The following is a 14,283-nucleotide window of genomic DNA, read 5'->3' as shown; positions in this document are numbered from 1 at the left end:
GTGGTTGTAGCCATTAGGTGTGGGATTGACATTAAGTGGCTGAGCTTGGAATTTTTGTAATTCATTATTACAATTTTATTGAACCTTTATTTAAATAGACAAGTCAGTTAAGAACAAATTCTTATTTACAATGACGGCCTTTCACACTTACCCTACCTGGAAAAGGAAGGGTAAGTGTGAAATGACACACGAATTCCTCTTTTGCTTTTATAGCGAGACCATAGACAGAGCAGTGCTAACCCACTGGCACAGACGTAATTTCAACATCTAGTTTTGATTTACATTTGGTTGAGTTGTCAACTAACGTGAATTCAATGTGAAATCAACAAAACATTTATTTGGATTTAGATTAAAAGTTGTGGGAAAAAATGACAAAATTCCCTTGTTGTTGACGACTTTTAGCAAATCCAATCAGTTTTCCATGTTGATTCAACGTCAACACATAGATTTTTCTGTTGTTGAAATGACATGGAAACAACATTGATTCAACCAGTTTTCGCCCAGTGGGAAGTAATAATCAAGCATCCTCTTCACAAAAATGCTGCTCTGGCAGTTTATCGGCTATGGAGCACGACGTCACACACCACACACAGGGGAGGGAGCCTCTCCAGCAGAGATGCATTATGGGGCATGAGAGAGAGAGGGGGTAACCATCACAAGTGAGGCGGGATACTGGCTATGCTCCCCTGGTGTCCCTTTTCACACTTCAACAGCTTTCTCTCCACCTCTCCTATCCTCTCCCACAGCGGGACAGGCCTTGTGAAGCTCAGAGTCTGTCTCTTGCTCTGTCTGGCAGTAAGTTTAGCAGGAGAGAGCCAGAACAGAGGCCAATGCAGCTCAGGCAGCCTCAGCCCCCCACCCTCATGCCACCAGGTCTCCTCTCCCCGCCAGCCACAGCAGGGTCGACTGGACTTACAGGTCAAAGGACTCTGGTCAGGCCAGGAAGCCCTCGGGTCACACAGTCCTGCCTCAAACGAGGAGGAATGCACATGACCAAGGAATATTAGGAAGCTACCGACAGAATGGAGGTTAGCGCCTGCCATCAGGGAATTTTAAATGACAGCACTATTACCACCCCCCTGTACACCCGCCCTCCTTCACCTAACCCACCCCTGCTCCCCTCCTGATGAAAGCCAGCTGTGGCCCAGCCTGCCTGCCTGTGTTTGGACTGAGCTGAGCACCCCTCCACGGCACTGCTCTACCCCCAGAACCACAGAGGGCCGCCTGGCCTGGCTCTGCTTCTTCAGTTTGCATTTGAACACCACATTCTGCCTGGATTTCTGTATGGGCTGGTTTTTCTGGATAGGCTGATTGGCTGAAGAGATCAAAGACTTGTGATTTTACTGGTGGTTCAACTTTGACTCACATACAGGCCTTGACTCAAATATTTTAAATGAACTTTACTGCAAGTGTAGGAACTCAGATATACCTAAATTAATAATGCTTCTGAGAAAGATTCTGTGTAGACGTCAACCTCTGCTCTTACTCATACTGATTAGGCTGAGAAAATAACCAGAAAAAAACATTTGAAGGCGTTTTCTCTGAAGTCAGAATTGACCAGAAAGACAGGTCACTCACCACTTCTGTGTTTGTGATTTTGGCCAGCAGGTCTGTAAGACTGTCCCCCCACTGAGACTGGTCACCAGAGTCCAATTGAAGCCCACAGATAGCCGCTCCAACACTGCCCGTGGCGATCATCGATGGGGGGTACATGGCGAAATTGAAGTCTGTGGGAGGACAAAAAACATGCTGAAGTCATATGACTTTCTAAGACTACATGGTGGTAATGGAGGACACATTTGTCTGTCTGATCAAAAACAGTTATGAGGGCAGTAAAACAGATTTTAAAAGGTACCCAGCAATAAAGCTATAAAACAAGTCAATTTTATAGAGCATATCCCCAGTTAAAACTCATTTACACTTCCCAACTCATCCAGAGATATACACCACAAACACTCCAGGTGAGCCAGCAAAGGCCACTACATTTGGGGCAGCAGCGTAGCCTAGTGGTTAGAGTGTTGGACAAGGAACTGAAAGGTTGCAAGTTCAAATTCCTGAGCTGACAAGGTACAAATCTGTTGTTCTGCCCATGAACAAGGCAGTTAACCCACTGTTCCTAGGCCATCATTGAAAATAAGAATTTGTTCTTAACTGCTGTGCCTAGTTAAATAAGTTCACAATTGACACAATAGGGGTATAGACAGACATGTTCCCCCTAGAGACAATCTGATAGGCTAATCTGGTGGGCATAAATAATCGCCTTTAGCACTGGCTCCCACTAATGACCAGGACCCTGGGTAATGAGGGTTCACTTGGCTTGTAAAGGAGCTGAAAGGCAAACCCTTCCACCCCGCTGCCCCTCTACCCCCCTGTCCCAGTCAACCTCCCGGTCCGGCCCCTTTTCCTCCAGCTCCTGAGTAAACCGTGTGCTGTCTGAAAAAAGCCCCATAGCGCTTGGAAAGGGTGGAATAAAGAGCCACAGTCCCTCTGCCAATGCTCACTGCTGTAGGTCCTTTTCCACGTGTGGTCGCAGGCGTGCGTCTCAAAGACCAATAACCTTGTTAGCTCCCCTCACTGTCATTCATAATGCAAATAAGATAGCTTGTGAATGGGCCACTGGCCACCAGGAAGGCCACTGGCAGAGAGGGAAAGGAAAAGATTTTAAAAAACTCCTAGGTTAAGACTCCTTCTGGGTTGTTACACAAAAAGAGTGCATTTTGCATCCCTTTGATATTTTAAGTAGAAATGGTGCACCAATATTGCATTTTAAAAGCCTGTTATATTAAACAAAGTACCCTTTAAAGTGGAACTGACAGCATTTTAGCAACATGAAAGCTTATTAGAATCTGTTCATATACACCCCCAGGAAGACTATAACACTTTAAACAAATATTTTCTGACAAGTGACCACTTAGATATGGTCATTTTCACATTTCCATAAATTCTTAGAATGTTTTGCAATTGCGTATAGTTAAGGCATTTGTGAAAATACTATAGCAATATAGAGTGGGAAATTGACCATGCGTTTGGAAAATTAATAGACACTGCAGTAAATAAAACCTAATAAAAACATCTGTCTCGTCCTGGACTGGAGTCTATGCAGATCGCTGCGCCATAGCCAATCAAAGATACACTCTTAGAAAAAAGGGTTCCAAAAATGTTCTTTGGTTGTCCCAGTAGGAGAACCCTTTTTGGTTCCAGGTAGAACCCTCTGTGGAAAGGGTTTTACATGGAACGGAAAAGGGTTCTTTCTACCTGGAACCAAAATGGTTCGACCTGGAACCAAAAAGGGTTCTTTAAAAGGTTGTCCAATGGGGACAGCCGAAGAACTCCTTTTTTTATTTTTTATATAAGAGAGTGTACAGTAGGCCTTAATGAAAACAAGCCATTTTCTACAAGGGCCTGCCATCATTCACTTTGAACTGGACTGTGTGTTTACAGGCAGTTGCAACACCGCGACTTTAGATCATTAGAACGCATTCGCCAAAAGCCAGAAAATAAACCTGATTTCTGCAAATATGTAAATACCACGGGAGTCCATATATTTGGGAACATTACAGTCGTATTGATCAAACAACCATGAAAAGGTAAGCTCTCTCTCCCTCAGTTATGCACATCAACAACAAGATCAACAACTAATGCTAGCCAGAGCAAGATGATCTAACATCTAACGGAACATTAGATAAACCCTCTCAAACTTTTTCAGCTAGTTGGCCATCAAAATTGCACTAATAAATGATAGGGAATAGCTCGCCCTAACAGAGCTGGTTAGGCTGTTTGCATGTTATCTAGAGTGTTCGTGACCAACTATTACTTTTTTGCCTTGGTTTACTGAGACCGGTCCTATTCAGCAGGTGTTGCATGTTCATTAAGTGATTTTGTGCTCTTGCACACTCAGACGAGAGTGCTCTGAAATCAGAGTAGATAGCCTGAGCAAATTTGCGAATGCAAGAGATATGCTAACTGGATAACAGTCGTTGAAGTTCAGCATAGCTGCTGAACCTTTCTTACTAGCTAACCAAATGACACTTGCGTCTCTAGCTGTGTAGCCACCAAAAAAAGTAAGTTACTCACCTACTCCTCCAATGACATGATATCCTCCTAGCAGCTAGCTAGCTAACGTTTGGCTTTGTACTTTTAGCTTGCTACATAAATAGGACTGATATGACTGCCTGTTTGTTTCATATCTGCAAAGTTGTTAAAATGCTATTTCCATTTTAATATAGACCACATGGAGAATTCAATAAATCAGATGTTTTATATGAATAAAGACTTTCTAAAGTCCAACAATTCTGCATTTTGACATGGCCCTCTGTGCACTCTCTGTGCCTTCTAGGAAGATTTTAACCCACTGTACCCCAGAATGTCTCCAAGTTTTCACCATCACCAAGTTTTCACCATCATTGTAAAGCCTTAGTTATTTAGTTGCTTTCACAAAGTTATTTCTGAAGATTATTATTTATTTCATGTGATTAGTGATTAATATACGTCTGTCCCTCATTTTAAGGTCAACCCTGTTACTAGAACTGAATTCTCGTTTTAATATGGTTAAACTATTCCTTTTTTCATTCAAAAGAAAAATGTAACATCTAATAGTCAAATCACAGCCTGAAAGCAGTGTGGTTCTGGGGAGAGTAGGGACAAGGGGGAGAGTAGTGGGTGGGGGACATCGCTCTGCTGCACATCGCTCTCTAGTCTGTGTCCAGACCCTTGTGAGTTTTTGGAAGAAGAAAAGAGTCGGTCTCCCTCCCACGTCCTCACACCTCCATCCACAGCTATTCCTCTGTAGCTGGGCCACCTTTGGGCTTGAGGAGTGGACAGAGCCATAGAGAAACAGCCGATGATTAACATATTGCCATATTCAATAGTAAAAGCAAACTGTGTGTGTGTGCAATGGCTCTGAAGGGGAGTTTCTCTTTTTTCTCTCTCTCCAAATCAAAGAGGTAGGTCCTTTGAGAACTGCTGGAGCAGCCCCTCGCTGCCTTTTTAACATGCAGAGCCAGGCGCTTTCTCATCTTGTGGCTCAGTGTTGACAAATAAATGAACTTATTATACACCCCTGTGTTAGCTGCTGGGCGACTGCCACGGGCTGATTTATTAATGACAACCTCCACAAAACAGAAAAGAGGGCACAGAGCCCTGAGCACTACATCAGCACAGCTTTTTATAGTGAAAAAGGGACAAAGACATATATGTGTACAAACACACACACACACACACACACACACACACACACACACACACACACACACACACACACACACACACACACACACACACACACACACACACACACAAAGCATGGGGCCTAAGTGGAGCAGTGGGCAGAAAGCTGAATTTTGGCCCCGGAGGACAAGACAGGTCTGTTGCAGAACAAGGGTCATCGACGGAGGCTGCCACTCTGGGGCTGGTGGGCCAGTGGTGATTGCTGCGTATGGGGGGGAAGAATGCCTGTATTTTAGGCTAGCCTAATTGATATTCATGCTGAGGATAAAATGTGTATGTAGCTGAGTAGGGACGCCTGCGATGGAAAGCTCACTGTGAGCAGCGGCTGACTGGCCCTGCCTGCAGGCCTCTCACCCCCTTCAATGCCCCCCCACCCCCTCCACAGCATCCATCCCCAGGCCTCCACTCCACTCTGCTCACCCAGCCTGCCTGCCTGGCCTGCCATGCTCACCAGGGCCAACTCCTGGGTGGGTGAGATGCACTGTATACACATTTAACTTGTAAATTAATAAAAGCTGGAAACTTGAGTAACAGCCAAAAATAAAACTTTTTTTCCCCCTTGTGCAATAAATCAATAGACTGTTCTATACAGATGCAAAGTTTTTTGTGTGTTTTTTACTGGGTTCCATTTTGAGGACCTGGGCCCTGTTGATTGATTAAGGTCATAGACAAACATCATTTTGAGACTGGCATTATGCTGTTTCTCACCACTAATGGAGTGGACCAGGTAGTCAAAACAACATTTACAGACGTTTAGCCAGACTGTAAGCTACCTCTCTTGGTCAGAGAGGAGAGGCACTACAAACAACTGTGAACCTCCTGACTTTTATTGCAGTATGTCTTACTACTGCTGCATATAATGTGAAAGAGTTAATTTTCTAGGAAAGAATCATCTGACATTCTTATCTTGGCAGGTTTCATAACTTTGCTTATTCCATAAGAACACATCTACTCCAAAAAACTAAAAAAATGATAGAAGAAATGGGTTTGGGTCACCACGGCACAGCCTCAAAGGCACATTGATTTGCCAGAAACAAAAACAGGAATCCTCCATAACGGTTGGATCCTGTAACAACTTGCTTCAGTGTTGCACCACCGCGACCCAGAGACTTGAGCAACAGCACTCAGGCCTGGCGTGGGAGGAAGCAGACCCCTCTGAACTGGAAGAACATGAATTGGCAGCTTTCGTTTGGAGCCCAGTTAGAATCCCTCATCCATGACTTTCAGTAGTTGAGTTTCGTTTCCAGACAGTATTCGACCGATAAAATTGTATAAACAGCTGAGGAATAGCCGACCGACGCATCTTTACCTAGAAACTCCAGCTGTGCTCAGGGAGACTTCTTGTGTTATGAGAACATCATTCATGTCAAACTCAAAACCCACTAGCCGCTAACATTTACTTTACTTCCAAACCTCATATGTTATTTTCAGTGGTTAATCTGTGCCCTTAGAAAATCACTTCATGCTAGGACGTCCTAGCATGAACGTTTGGCCTTATGGTGGATGTTAAAAGGCCAGCCCTTACGGTACATTTCGACCAGAAGTGGTGCCTCCGCTTGACATCACTATAGCTCCAAAAGATTGGCAGCTTCATGCGCGTGGGTGTAGGCGTGAATCTATTCAAGTAAATAATTAAAAACATTTTGAAAATGTTAAAAAACAATGTATTATTAGCTAGCTAGCTACAGGAGGCCACAGTGTGTAGGCTAATGAACTGATCGTTAGCTAGCTAGCTAACCAACTTTACATACTACAGCTAGTTAACTTCATATTAGCTTGTTATCTTGATGTAAGCATATTTATCATTGTAAATTAAAAACTTGTGCTCCAAATGTGTTTGTAGATAACAGCAATGGAAGAGGGTGAAAGGATTTTCTGCTCCAGCTGTCAGAAAAGGGAGTAGGTGTACTAGTTAGATAGGGCAGGTTGTTAGATAGGCAGATTATGCAATTATCTCTAGTTTTAATCCCTAGAGAGAAAAACTATGAAGACAGAAAGAGATAAGTCAGGGCTATCTAATTGTAATACAATTATAGGCTACAAACATATTACATCTGTAGCAGGCCAATCCTTCTTCTGCAGGTACACTGTATGCTGGGTGTGCAGACTTCTGTTACAGCCCGGCACTAACACACCTGATTCAACTAATCAAACCTAATGAATTGATAATAATGTGTATTATTGCTGGGCTGAAATAGAAGCCTGTTCACCCAGTAGATCAGGAGTAGAGCAAGGTAGGCCAACTCTGGTATGGACTTTTTGGTTCACCTGAAATGATGCTTTTGTAATAATAGCCTACTTACTAAGATGTCTAACATTTACAAAAGTTAGATTATTTGTACATTTTGAAATTATATTTTGATTCACTCAATGTTGATTCATGGAAGTGAAGTCTTTAAACTTGTTTTATTTGTTTAAAACATTATTCAAGATGAACTAGTGTCAATGTTCATTCATCACAGATCACAATTCTGCAATAAAACGGTGTGAAGGGGATCTGTCTCTAATTTGTGTTTCTATGTTGCTTTCTCAAATGAACATGACATTTTTGTCCAGTTGTGAGCTCTCCAATTTAAAATGGTACCGATAGATAATGTATATGAGGCTAACCATAAGACAGATTTTCTACCACATTATTCTGACATGAAATAGTTTAGTGCAAATCCAACCCTTCCATTTTAGGTACATTTTAGGTACTGTAAATGAAAATACAGAGCTGGCAGTTTGTAGGCTACTTAAACATATCAAAAAGTAAACTAATGTAGAGTGTTGTAATTCTACCTTGTTTATTTGCTGAGAATGATTTTGGAATACAGAGACAAAATCAGAATGTCAATGGGATGGAGGAGGATTGCAGAGATGTTGGTGTTGATGATGGGTAAAGAGAGATTTGTACAACAATGTTTGCAAGTCAAAGCCACAATTTCCTTTTCCCAAAGTACCTATTCATGTGCGATTAGGCCTATGTATTTTACAGGAAGTGAGCTATAATCATCATTGTCATGACACCAGTATAATTAAAGAGCCATAAGCTATACTATATGAGAATCATAATGTTAAGATACCATAATCCAATTGGTAGCATATTACATGGGAAATTCATGCTTAGTGTATCATTTACAATGTTATAATGTGTGTTACTGGTGATTTCTATCCTTTGGTAGGCACATTTCACAATACAATTTACTCAACACATTTACAAATGGTGGCTTTGATCACAGTTTTGAGGTTTAGGTTGCTTGATGTTCATAGCTAGCTAGCAGCACAAGCAAACATCGTTGGGCAAATCTCTCTTCACCTACCATTAACACCAACAATTTGCTACAATCCTCCATGCCATTGACCTTATTTTGTCTCTGTATTCTAGCAAAGTAAAATCATATAGAATTGGAAAAACAGACAGCGATGATGATCTTTTTTGGTACTTGCCCGGAAAAAATGACAGGCGTAACAGTGTTTCATGAACGGAAGATTTTCCTCACATGATTGGTTAACGGCAGTGGTGGCCGCGTGCAATTTGCATAAAGTAGAGCAGAGCTGAACCTTTTCTATCGCTCTGCTCACCTTCCCACAATCCTCTGCGCATTGCTCCACGTGCTCCCATTGAAAAGGAATGGGGTGGAACTTCGTCTGGTGAATTGGGAAGTGGTGGAAACCCTACAGAAACCCTACAGGGGTGCAGTTTCAGCACCCCTGAACAAGGAGTTTGTTGTACTTACCCAACACTCCTTATTTTCTTATTAGTGGTAGCTACAAGCCCCCCCCCCCCCTTGTATCAGCCAATCACAGTTTGCCATTCCCTGTGCACCTCACTGAACCCCGCTCCTGCCGTCAGAGTGAGACCATGGTCAGAAGAGAATTAACTGTTTCTTAAAAGCATATGTATTTGACCTGTGTTTAGTGCGTGCATCTAAGTGTAAGTACTATGACATGTCATGCTAGCCCGTTATGTTGTCTACCACATGCAGTGGCGACCCGTCATTCAGGGCAGAGCCTATAGCGCTCTGCTAGTGCCCTGTTCTACATGGTCCTCCCGGATCAGCCTTTAGTATTTTTCAGTGGAAGTCTGGCCGCCCCCAGGTTTTCTGATGTGGTGTTGATAACCACAGTGAGGTGAGGCTAGTTCAGGACATACCATTATATGACACACTGTGTATCACATTCCTGTGTGCACACTGTGAAGAGGCTTCCTCTAGCCTCATGGATGGATGCTGCAGATTAATCAGACATCAATGGAGTTGGTGCGGACGGAGAGAGGAGGTTCATTAGTTGGAATAGGAGGAGGAGGAGGAATAATTTGTTGGAAGCTCTGACTAATCAAATCAGAAGCTTTTTCTGTCAACAAACACGGGTATAGAATTAAAGACCTACGCCATGCAGTCCCAGTGGAATCTGAAACCCACCTCCAGTAAAGTAGTCGGATGGAGCTGATTATTAGACAGGTTCAGGCCTATCTGCTTCGTTCCCCAACTAGTGATGCGCGGGTTGACTCATAACCCGCAGTCCCCACGGTTATATCCATGTGGATGAAGGGTGGGTTGAATAAAGAGAAAACAATACCTTAAAATGTCATTCTTGTGCAATTTATATCTATAGGCTACATTGAGGTTTTCTTTCATTATTTTAGGCTGTCTGGCATTAGTGCATAAGCTTAAGATTTAGCGCCGAAAAGCCTACACGCCAATCGCCCAATGGTTTTGGGAACGGGCAGATAAAGTTCCCGTCAATCCTCAGAGGCAAAAATAACAATGTCGGAAAAGCTGTGAAAGGAGGGTTGAAAATAAAGAGAAGGGAGGTCCAGAAAATAAATGTTTGGGAAAGATTTGGTGAAGTGGTAAAAGAGGATGATAGCAGAGCCGGCTACGTTATGTGTGATGATTGTGAGGAGCTTTGCAAATTTGACAGTCACAAAACCGGGACCTCAAATAGGCCTATGTCATGTCAAGGGAACTGTAACCTACTGTTCAGATGGGTTAAATGGAGAATGAAATCTGGACACTGACTGTAGGTCTATAACCTCTCACATAGCCTTAATATTAACTCCTGCAGAATTAAGCATTTCTTGCAGTAAAATGATACACAAAATGTGGCCAAAATTTTGACCTGGGAACTGGAGTGGAGAAATATGATTTTTCTTTCAGCCTCTTGAGAGAATTTGAAAGCTCAGTTAAATACCACAAAGGTGCTATCTTTATCAGCATCATAAAACTGATGGTATTTCAAGCACATAAAATATGCATCCAAGCCGAACTGAAATCTTACCAGAAACATGTTGGGTGGTTTTCACAGCTTTCTATTTCCTTAAAACCGTTCAAATTGATCGTTCCAGTTTTTTTTGTTTTCTAATTGCATTTTCTCTCTGGCCCCTAAACATCTTTGCTCCGTGAAAGAAGATGACAGAGAAAAGTTTACCGATGTCAACTAGATTGAAGCATTCATTCTATCGATGTATGACATTATTCTGGTGAGCAAGGGTTTATTTAGTCTTCTTAGGGTAACATACACTGAGTATACCAAACATTAGGAACACCTTCCTAATTCGTTGGGATATGGACTCTACAAGGTTTTGAAACTGTTCAACAGGGATGCTGGCCCATATTGACTCCAATGCTTCACACAGTTGTGGTTGGCTGGATGTCCTTTGGGTGGTGGACCATTCTTGATAAACACAATAAACTGTTGAGCATGAAAAACCCAGCAGCGTTGCAGTTCCTGACACAAACCGGTGCGCCTGGCACCTACTACCATACCACGTTCAAAGCTACTTAAATATTTTGTCTTGCCCATTCATCCTCTGAATGGCACACATACACAATCCATGTCTCAATTGTCTCAAGACTTAAAAATCATTCTTTAACCTGTCTCCTCCCCTTCATCTACACAGATTGAAGTGGATTTAACAAGTGACATCAATAAGGGATCATAGCTTTCACCTGGATTCACCTGATCAGTCTATGTAATGGAAAGAGCAGGTGTCCTTAATGTTTTGTATACTCAGTGTATAATGACAGAAGAGAAGCTGCATGTATCTAATTATAGACGAGGGCACTAAGAAATCAGGCAACAAAAAAATCCTGCAACCTCACTCAAAAAATAGCTCCACCGTCTTTGACTGTAGCCTATAGCAAATGTTTTCATTTTTGCGGGTTTGGGTTGGGTGCGGGCCTCAGATTTTCACTTTATCACATAAAGTCGGGCAGTTGCGGATTGGTTATTAGGAATTGCGGGCTGGTGCGGGTGAACCAACAACTGACCCGCGCACCACTATCCCCAACCCCTCCTTTACCTCTATTGAAAGAGAACGGGACAGGAGACCAGGGGGAAACAAGGGGACAAGAAGTGCTTGGTGTCTCTGTGGAAGGAGGAGGCCATAATCTCCCTAATGGGCTTGTTTCATCATCATTATCCTGTAGGCTTCCCTGGGGAGACGTTGGTAATTCCTATGGAGTGCCCCCGCTGTGCTGACCCTTACATGCCTCTGCATATGAAATGTAGAGCCGGCTCTTTGTCTCCTTTCTCCCAGCCTCTAGCCGAGCCCTAGACCATTTGCATAGTGCTGAATGGACCCTCCCTCATTATTAATTAATACTGAACCAGCCTGCGCCTCCCGGCCCACAGCCACCTGACCAAATCCCCACAGAGTGCCTCGAACAGAACTTTTCCATCAAAAGAGAGGAACCATTAAAAATTAGAGCCTTTTTTTCTCTCCACCTCTCCTCTCTCACTCCATCAAATACAGAAGGGTTGGTTTATGCACATTTTCCAAGAAGAGGGGGTGGAGGTGGGGGTGAGTTGAATCACTTCTATGCATGAAATACTGAGACCCCAGGAGATCTGTTGTCATCTGTCTTGCAAATAGCAAAGCCCTAGAAACTTCCTCCTCCAGCTTCACCTTCTAAGCATGTCTGGAGGGGGATTCTCAGTGCGGAATCTCACAAGATAGTTGAGTTGATTTATGGCTGGGAACGTTGCACAAAATGGGTTTTGAATTCCCAGAGATCTTCAGATGCACCAAATTGTTCAACATGCTCTTTGCCTACATATGAATCTGAAATCTGAGGAGAGTATGCAGACAAAATGGCCTGCTGCTAATCCTAGTTATCTGCAACAAGGCTTCCTTCTACAAGACGTCAGGAAGACATCTCCCTCCACAAGACTCATAAATGTATATCCACTGCCTCACTGAAGCAATTGTGGACCAAGTGCACTGGGAGCCTTGCGCAATGTTGCTTTGGGAATAGGTCTGATCACTGAAACAGTCGTTCCTTCCATTCATCTCTCCAATGGCACAGAACATAAAGGAGAGCATGGAGAGAGCGAGAAAGAGAGAGAGGAAAAGAGAGAGCCACAGAGAGACAAATGGAGAACAATGGGGCCAGTTCCCATGGAGACCATCAATGTGCTCTGTCTTTCACAACATACAATATCAATTGCACAATCAGAAAAGGGATTCTACATCAAAAATGGCAATGTTTAGAGACCTGTCACCGTAACTCCCATCCATCCATACACACTCCTCTACCACCACATGGATCTCACCCATAAGGGAGTGTATGGGTCATTCCTGTGGGGCCAGAGGTGGGACCCTGGGGTGGAGTCCAGAGGGGCCAGGGAGGGAGAGGGGAGCCTTGCTGCAGCTCTGGATCCCATTACCCCCCATACTGCTGGGCTGTGTGCTGGGAGAACCTGCCCCACAAACACACCCTGAACATGGGAAAGTCATCATGCCCTCAAGCAGTAGGGAGGCGTAGGAGAGGGAAACGGGCAGATATGAAAACATGACAGGCCTCACTATGCGGGACTGCAGGAACAATATACTCCTCCTCCTCTCTTTCTTTCTTTCTTTCTTTCTTTGCTCTCACCCTCCCTCCTCCTCCAGATTTTCAGATCATATTTAGAGAATCTCCTCTTACTCCCACGACTCGATGTTTGATCTTGAAGAAACAATCCACCCTGGAGAGCAGAGGGGACAATGCCCAGTCCCACCCCCATCAGGTCCTCCCTTGGTCCCAGAGCACACAGGAACACAGGAATGTCCTTTAAACCAGGCTGCTGCCCTTTGAAGTGTCACTCTATTCTCTGATAGCCACTGATATGCCTCCAGAACATGACCGTACCAGCCGCCGCAGCCGGGAGAGAGAAACATGATGGACGTGGACATGAGACTCTCACAGAGACACGTCCTCCATGACACATGCTTTTCTAAGCCCCACATATTTTCACATTGAGGTAATACATCTCACTTAAGTGACATGACACCACATGACGGGGGGCCCACAAAGCTACCTGAATGGGGTCTCCTCCAGTCATTGTTGCTCCGAAAGGATATTTTGATTTTGTGTCGAAAGAAGGGGAGACAAGGATATTTTGCAACTATGTTCACGCAAGACATCAGCACCTAATTGACTTGGCAGCACATCCGTTATCGTTTTGACTTACAAAATGTGGCATGGGAGCCAAAAGTGATATCAGATGGCAACCCACATTGGCTCATCTTTTGATGACATAAATATCCACCAGTGAGACTTTAGTATCAATAAAGGATGCAACATACCTGTGGCGCAGAGTGCGATGAAGGTCTGCACATGTTTACGTATCAGCGCCAGCTTGTCCTCGGGCAATGGCAGCTTCCTCACGATGTGTTCGATGAAGTCGTTTGGTGTGACAGCCGCCAGGTTCCACTTCAACTTCCCCAACACCACCAGCTCCCACTCCTGAAACAGAAAGAGAGAGCGAGAGAGAGAGGGAAAGAGAGAGAGAGATAGCGAGAGAGAGAGAAAGAGAGAGCAAAAGAGAGAGAGAGAGCGAGAGAGACTGTTTTAGGATGAGAGTGGCAACAAGGCTAAACATACTGTATATACATGGCACCAGCCTAGCTGAGACCGAGCCAGGTTGGATGGGGGAGGAGGGGGGAGATAGGGACTCTAAAACTAGCTCTCACTAACATGCTCAAGCCAACAGAGGCAATGAATAGGTTCCTATATGGCTGATCATTTGGTCAACGATCTATTTAGAATTAAAAAATAATAATACATTTACATTTGATTAATTTAGCAC

At 43.7% G+C, this 14,283-nt stretch overlaps 1 protein-coding gene across 1 annotated transcript in view; it reads right to left on the bottom strand.

Moving 5' to 3' along the window:
- The window catches only part of LOC120042003 (G1/S-specific cyclin-D2-like), a 29,921-nt gene that overhangs the window by 9,477 nt on the left and 6,161 nt on the right, over positions 1-14,283 (bottom strand). Inside the window, exons 3-4 of the mRNA XM_038986878.1 lie at positions 13,781-13,940; positions 1,579-1,727 (exon numbers count right to left, since the gene is read on the bottom strand). Of these exons, the coding sequence (XP_038842806.1) occupies positions 1,579-1,727; positions 13,781-13,940 (309 nt within the window). The remainder of the gene's footprint in view (positions 1-1,578; positions 1,728-13,780; positions 13,941-14,283) is intronic.

This window comes from Salvelinus namaycush, unplaced genomic scaffold, assembly GCF_016432855.1.
Source record: "Salvelinus namaycush isolate Seneca unplaced genomic scaffold, SaNama_1.0 Scaffold6, whole genome shotgun sequence".
Taxonomy (NCBI): domain Eukaryota; kingdom Metazoa; phylum Chordata; class Actinopteri; order Salmoniformes; family Salmonidae; genus Salvelinus; species Salvelinus namaycush.
The sequence above is the reverse complement of the archived record's forward strand: the minus strand, read 5'-3'. Positions and strand labels throughout refer to the sequence as shown.